Below are 7,833 nucleotides of genomic sequence, written 5' to 3' on the forward strand. Positions count from 1 at the left end.
CAGGTTAAAAACGAGGAAGTTAAAAATTGGATTAATTCAATGGAAAAGAAACATATAGTGTAGAACTATATCGATACAGGAAAAGACAGATCAGGAAAGAATTTTTCTATGATAACTCAAAAGGCAGTGCCCTACTTTTTGAAGCTAGGTCAGGGTGTCTTAGAACGTGCAGCTACAAAAAGAAATTTAATGAAGAAGATGACACATGTGCAGTGTGTGGTAGATCTGTGGAAACAATTGAACACCTCATAATCAAATGTGACGGTATCCATCCGGATGTCGAAGCAGGCACAGTCACTCTTCCTGAGGCCCTAGGGTTTAAAGATAACAATGGTCATGTAAATAAATCTGCAGTGGAAGTTAGCAAAAAGCGATTGGAGGATTGGTGGCTGGAAAGCAGAGATGTGGCATAAGGTTAGAAGTGTAGGAAACCGTAGGTAAAGATGATGGCGAATCTTAACGAGAATTGACAACACAGTTTAAAAAATAAAGAAAAGCTGAGCATGGTGGCAAGTGACACCACCCCGTTTCAAAGGGGGCGCTCTTATCCATCCATCCATCCTGCGGCAGCGCTAGAGCCGATTTTGAGCATTCGGCGCGCACGGGCGCATTTTTTCACGTGTTTGACGGTGTTGGTTTTGTCGCTGTGTTTAACTCGTGAACGAAAGGTCTGCCATTTGTCTCATGCTTCGCGCGTCTTGCTGACAAGGTCACGTTTCTCAGCAAGTTTTCTGCATCGGACTTTTCATGAATATTCGTCTCAGAAACTTGTGTAGTGAAGCTGCGCATATCATTTTGTGGCTATTGTGTACTGTTGTGTCGCTTTGCTTAAACGCATGAACGAAAGGTGTGCCGCGTGAAGTCATCTATGCGGCTGCCTCATGCTCCGCGCGCCTTGCTTACATGCTTGTGACGACGAACAACACTAGCAGTCCTCAGTACAAACTTCTGCGTACTCAAAAGAATGGTGAACTTCACTATCCAAAGTCGCTGTTTCTAGCTCTCCTGGAAACGATTTCGGCGTTTTTTGAAAAGGCGGTATCGCCCACGATCGAAAATTCTCGAAACCTTGCAACTAATCATTGAACCACATCTTGAAGATTCACCCCTCCTATGCTGCCCGGAAGGTGTTGACAGAAGTCACACCAAACGCTCAGCCCATCTGATTTCTAAGGACTTCCTCCGAATTCTTCTCGTCAACGACGCAAAGACATTGACAAACACAAATTACCCGTCTTGCTTCCTCCACAAGCCAACGCGAAAGCATATTTCAGGCTGGACAACATTCGGAACTGTAAGTCGCACGACAGTGTTGTTTAGGTCATTATACAAGCAGTGCCTGTTATTGTTTTCAATTCTTTTAAGTATGTGAAACGATGTCGGAGTTTCTAAGAGCAAAGTATCTTTCTGATCTGGCGTGTTTTGCGCAGTGACAACAGATGGCAAAGATACATTTGGACGTTTTCAAGGGGCAAGTGCAATTGTTTTCTTCATACATTTCCCAGTGCCGACAGAGAGCGTGCCAGCCTTGAAGATGAACATAAATTTTTCATAACCCTGGTTTCTCAGTGAAATATCTTGCCTCACTTTTATTCCTGACAGTCGCAAATGATACAGCCCTACCCGCTAATACCATGCGCCATCACTTGGTCTCTAGTTACGTAGGGTGTGGCACATCGTACAAGAGGGACAATGCGGCTCAAAAAAGGGTCATTTCGTGCCGTGATTTTTTTATAAAAGCAGGCAGATCTGTACTCAAATAGCTTATTAACCGGAATAATTTTATACTTTTGTATTATGGGGCGAGTCGGGGCGTCATAGGAAGCATTTGTAATGATCCGTAGCATTGTTCTCTGTAGAATGAGAAGTTTTTATATATTTGACACAGTAGTATTTCCCCATAGCAAGTAACAATAACCTGTATGTGAGAAAAAAATAGCGTAATAAAGGTCGAGCTTCGTTTTCACGGGTAAAATATGTTTATTACGAGCGATGATACCTATGAATTTAGACAGGACGATGCATATCTTGCTGATGTGGGTATTCCATGACACTGTGGGAGTCAAATCTACGCCAAGGGAGGTGAATGACTCGACGTATTGTAGCTGTGTGCCGCTGAAAAGGATTGGTGGTGGATTCGCGACTACCTTGCACTTGAAATGATATATTACTGCCTTTGTTTTCTCTCGGTTTACTGATAATGAATTCACAGAAGACCATTCCCTAAATTATCTAGCGCTGTGTTCGCGGTGTCTCTCAGTTGTTTCATATCTGAGGGGGAGCAGAATAAACTAGTGTCATCAGCATAAATAATATATTTTATCTCTTTGCTTATGTTGACTATGTCGTTTATATATATGTTAAAAAGTATAGGACCTAGAAGATTGCCCTGAGGCGCACCGTTTGAAATTTGCAGAACATCAGAATGGCAATTATTGATGAAAACATATTGTGATCGCGAGCACATATATGATTTTAAAAGATTAAGGGCATGACTGCGTATACCGTAGTGTTCAAGCTTTTCAAAAAGAGTATTATTGTTAAACGTATCAAAAGCCTTACTAAAGTCTACAAAAATGTCTAATGTAAAAATGTGGGATTCAATGTTGCTTAATATATCTTCTTTTTGATCAAGTAATGCCTGTTCTGTTGATCTATTTTTCGTGAACCCGTACTGGTAGTCATTTATAATAGTGTTTTTGTAGGAAATCATGAACACGGAAATGAATTACACTTTCAAACCCCTTAGAGAACGAGGATAAAACGGATATTGGCCTATAATTACTTAGATTATTTCTGCCTCCTTTTTAAAAATTACGGCCACTCTAGCAAGTTTCATGGCAGCAGGAAAACTGCCGGTAGAAAGTACAGCCTTTATCAAAAGTTTGGAGCCCAGGGGATTTTCTTTTGAGTCACACTGTGTGGTTCGTAATGCATCTCCAGCGCTCTAAATTTGCTGCAGGTGAGAAGATTTCTGGCCCTGCCTCCTGCAGTGGGTAGGGCTTCCACTAATGCTTCAGGAGTCCCAATACAAGGCCTAGAAGCCAACCCCCTGGGCTCTAAACTTTTGACAAAGACTGTACAGTGTTATATATATGCGTTAGACATGGCACTGTTTCATGTAAGACATATTTTATTGGACGGGTTTGGATATTGCAAGAGTCTAGGCTTGTTGTGTCCTTCAGGGTTTTTAGATTAACGTACACGTAGTTCATTTTCATTATTCGGTTCAAAAAACAAGGATTGCGAAATTTTGTCACCCAGAAATCTCGAACAGGCAGGGTTGTGAGAGCAAGTCCCAACTGAAGTAAAAAATTCGTTAAAAGCATTGGCCAAGCACGATCCACTTAGTTCAGTACCTTCAAATTTCAGGGTTGTAATTTTATTTGGACAAGTAGTTCTGTTTAACAGCAGATTAAGACGTTTCTATTTTTCGTTAGGATTACTGGAGAGTTCCCTATCAAATAGGTTATTGCAGTAAGTTGTCCTAGCTGACCTAATTTCATTGTTCAAATGATTGCGCAATACTTTAAATTGAGCCAAAAGTGTGGTATTCTTAGTTCTAATGAATTTAGCAAACATCCTGTGTTTCTTTTTCACGAGTCGTATGAGTGGTGCGGACATCCATGGTTTGCGAGCATTTTTTTTGCATCTTTACTTCAGTGAAAGGAAAACATTCTTGATAGAAGGGTAAAAAAAGCCTCAAGAAAGTGCTACAAGCAGTATCGGAGCCAGCGCTAGCGAAAACAGGACCCAATCCACTAGTTGTATAAGACCTCTAAACGTTTCGAGGTTCTTTTGAGAAATGAACTGCCGGCTATAGTTTGAGGTATTTGTAGGAAAGGGTTGTTTCTCAATGCGCAAAAAAAAATAGGGAGGTGGTCACCAATGTCTATACCGCAACACTCCCGCAGTAAAAAGTACACTATAGACCTTATGTAGAGTCACTGGAAAAAATTTCAGAGTACCGCATTTCTTTTCCCCGCGCCGCCGACGCGGTCATTGGCCCAACCGCACCACGTGGTCTTGGGGTGCCATATACCTTCCAAGCGCCGGTCGGGCCGGCTGAGAAGAGCGCAGGTTCCCGACGTTTCTCGTGTTGCAACTGTCGCTCTCGTGTTTGATACTGAAGAAATCATGCCTGGCTGCTGCGCCTTCGGATGCAGCAACCGAACCGAGTCCGGAAAGACTTTTTTCTCGATTCCGACCGGGAAAAATGACCGAGAGCGTCGTTCTGCGTGGTTGCACAGAATCGGCCGGGAGAACCTCAAGCACTTGCTTGCGCTTTTTGGTGCTGTTTTAGAAGGTAAGCACAGTGCACGCGGTGTTAGCGATAGGATGCTAAGAAAATAGGAGTTCACAGCAAGACCGTCGCGCATGTCGCGCAGGGATCGTTCGCGGCTTGCCCACTTGACGCGGGTACACGTGTACGCGCTTGCCCAGCATTCGGGTGACCAGCATCACTTTAACTGAACAACAAACATTTGCAGGACCACTTTTGTGCTGAAGACTTCGAGAAGCCTAGAGTGGATGGGAAGAAGAAGCTAATGTCAAGTAGTTTCGTCCTGCTTGAACGAAACGGCGGTCCCATGGCGGTCCACGATGCTCACTGTCCAAAAGCACGAGCTTGTCTCTTTGCTGCTCGGAGTGGCGAAATGTTTCTTTCGTGGCTTGCTCCGCGGAAGGGGGGAAAAAGGCGTGCACAAGCTCCCGATAGCAGCGCTAAGATGCTGCTCACAATCATAGCACAGTTCCTGCAGCAAAGGCAACCGCGGAGCAAAACAACCGCCGGCTGCATTAATTCGCACAAAATAACTATTTTTTTCTCTTCTTAGCAACCATTGTCTCCGAGCACGAAGTATTTGCGCTTCAGTGAACACTCAACCCGATACGTCACCGAATATCAAGCTCTTCCAACACGGCGACCTTCCTGCGGCGCAGTCGGCTTGGAAGGTAAATGGCAGCGGCCGCTCAGTGTTGCCAGTCAAATTCCGACCTTTGCGGTACTCTGAAATTTTTTCCAGTGACTTTAATGATGATGATGATGATGATGATATTGTGGCATTGCCCTTTGTAGCGGGCGGGCACAGAATTTGTGTCCTAGCCGAAGAAAAAAGAAAAGAAAAAAAATAACGAAGAGAAAAAAACAGAACGAAGCACACGCAACCAGAAGTCACAACGTATGTGCACCGCGACTACGTCTGTGTCGGTTCAGTTCGCGGAATAGTACACCGCCGCGTCATCTGCCACCATCGTTGTAGCCGGGCCTTCGTGGTGGACACGGCTTTTGTTGGTGTGCGCCTATTAGCACCGCGCTCTCCCTCCTGTTCCCCTTCGCCTGCTTCAAATCCCAGCGCCCGCGGGAAGGTGGCGCCATCTGCCTGTGGAGGGGACAACCCGTCGCAGTGAAGCACCAAGTACTCCGGGAGCTCCTCTTCCTTTCCGCAGGCCCTGCATATAGCGGCTTGTACGTCGGCGGAGAGGTCGAAGCGGCGGCGGTACACGAGTGTGCGCAGCGCACCAGCACGCGCCTCGAAGAGAAGAGCGCTGCCCCCGCTGTTGTCGTACAGCTGCTCCGGGGCGATTTCCTTTTTATGCGCGCGGTACAGCTGAAGCGTCGTTTTCTTCTGCATGTCGGAGTGCCATTGGGCGGCTTCCGCAGCCTGCACCTGGGCCCTTACTTTGCGGCTCGGTTGGCGTTTGGTTTCTTCGGTGCTCTCGGTGGTCTGGGCAAGGAAACCGAATTTGCCGCGCAGCCGGTGGACGCGCGCACGCCATTGCGTTCCGGTCCCTTTAAAGTATAGGTACCGGAACACTCGGCGCGCCCAGCGGGTGTCGGGTAGCATGCGCAGCCGCTCTTCGAAGGCGATTTTGCTGCTGGCCTCTCGAGCTTCGAAGGACGACCAGCCGAGGTCGCCCTGTATTGCCTCAATGGCGACACGACCATGGCACCCCAGGGCCACTCGGCCAACTTCGTGCTGTCCGCGCTCTAGCCATGCACGTGTGGAGGCCGACATACACACGACGGCATTTGCAAAAGTTAGGCCCGGGACGTGCACGGCCTTCCACAGCTCACGCACCATCACATATCGACTACACCCCCACAGACAACGTCTGCGCAGAATGCAGCAGGCGCGCTGGGAGGCGAGCCGTACACGCTCCTCGTGTGCATCGTATAGGGCCCCTTGGGCACCAATGGTGACGCCGAGATAGCGGTAATCAGAGGTCTGCGGTATGGGCTCTCCGCTTGGCAGGTGCACCGTGGAGACGCTGGTCCTGTCGCCCGCGAATCGCAACACAGCTGATTTCTTCACGTTGAAGCACAGTCCCAGCTGCCCTAGATGTTCGGCGGACAGTGAGATAAGCTGCTGTAACTGCGCCTCATCTTCGGCCAAGAGCACGATGTCGTCCGCGAACACAAGGCCCGGGAGTGTCCAGACCTCCGGGATGCCGTTCTGTGTGTATGGGAGGGTAAAGCCGATGCCGGACCGAACCAAGAGGTGCTCCAGCTCTGCCGTGTAGAGCATGTAGAGGATCGGCGACATCGGGCAACCTTGTTTAAGCCCGATCTGCACCTCCACAGGCTCAGAGTGGGCACCGGCAAAGAAAGCCACGACTGTGCTGCTGCAGTAGTGGCCGGTTGTCAACGAAGCTGAGAACAACCAAGACAGCGGACGCGAAAACGACGAGCGGCGAGAAGTGTGTGTGCGGTTGCTCCACACCCCTCCCTTACCCATTCCCAACAGATCCTCTGGAGACGCCTCCAGACCCGCTCTCTCTCATCCCCTCAGCTCCTATCTATCTACTGTGGCACCTCCCCTGCATGCACCCTGTGCGGCGACCCTCACGCCACACTCTCCCACATCCTTTTCGGCTGCCCTGCTGATCCTCCCCCGCAGGGACAGCCCGCGTTATCAAGTTGGGAGGACTGGGAGGTCGTGCTCTCGTCTCCGGACCCGCCATCGCAGCTTGCTGCGGTGCTTCGGGGTGCCGACGTCATGGACAAACACCGCATGAACGTTACGACGTAGAGTGGGACCGTGCGGTGGTCCAGGGACCCAAGGGGGGTCTAAACACACTTGCCATGATAAAGTTTTTCTCTCTCTCTCTCGACTGTGCGGATGCGCGAGCAGGATGGAGCGAGGTGTATGAAGCTGCGAGCGTGCATTTATTTTGTAAATAAGTTTTCGTTGTACATATAGTCATCTTTTGTTTTCAACGTAAGCGTTCAACCGTTTTTCCAATCAATGTGTGTGATGAGTGTGCACCGAGAGCGTGTAATGAAGCACAGAAATGAATTTATCACCCGTGTAATCACGCAATTCGCCCAGAACAATCCGAGGCGTCTATAGTTGCTGTTCAAGGAAGACTGACTGAGTGACTGCAGTTGCGTGTTTGTGACCATATTGTGCTGTGTGCTGGTCATCAATCCGGGTGAGTCGAGAACCCGTATGCAGCAAGACTGAGCACTCTTCTCCACGAAGTGACAGTCTCTTTTTGCATTTTGTATTAATTTTAATTGTTTCTTCTTTGATAAACTCCAATGTAGCTCTCCTAGCCACGCTTTAATTTGCTGTTTGTAATTTTTATTTCATGTGTGTATTTCACTTATTTTTTATTTATACATAAATAAATAAATTTACTCCGCAAATAGTGCCTTTTTGCTACGAACATACCCCCCCCCCCCTGCAAAAAATCCTGCGGACGCCCTTGGTGCTCAGGGCATTATCTCTGAATACAGAGCCATCTGAAAGTTAGTTGTCTTTGACCTCCAATGTCCCCTGCAATGAAACTATAATTGGCATCTGCTATAGCCAGCAGCACCAGTGAATG

The 7,833-nt window shown here is 47.8% G+C and overlaps 1 protein-coding gene across 1 annotated transcript; it reads right to left on the reverse strand.

The window, feature by feature from the left end:
• Positions 1 to 5,195: 5,195 nt before the first annotated feature.
• Positions 5,196 to 6,558, reverse strand: LOC149331397 (uncharacterized). Its single transcript, XM_089557342.1, has one exon. It carries the CDS (start codon positions 6,543 to 6,545, stop codon positions 5,196 to 5,198), a length of 1,350 nt encoding a protein of 449 aa, XP_089413468.1. The 5' UTR covers positions 6,546 to 6,558.
• Positions 6,559 to 7,833: the final 1,275 nt, after the last annotated feature.

Source organism: Amblyomma mixtum, chromosome 8 (assembly GCF_055824585.1).
Source record: "Amblyomma mixtum isolate Tamu chromosome 8, ASM5582458v1, whole genome shotgun sequence".
In the NCBI taxonomy this organism is placed as follows: Eukaryota; Metazoa; Arthropoda; class Arachnida; order Ixodida; family Ixodidae; genus Amblyomma; species Amblyomma mixtum.

Coding starts and splice junctions, on each gene's coding strand:
- LOC149331397 (XM_089557342.1), bottom strand. CDS start 6,545: ATGTCGCCGATCCTCTACATGCTCTACACGGCAGAGCTGGAGCACCTC.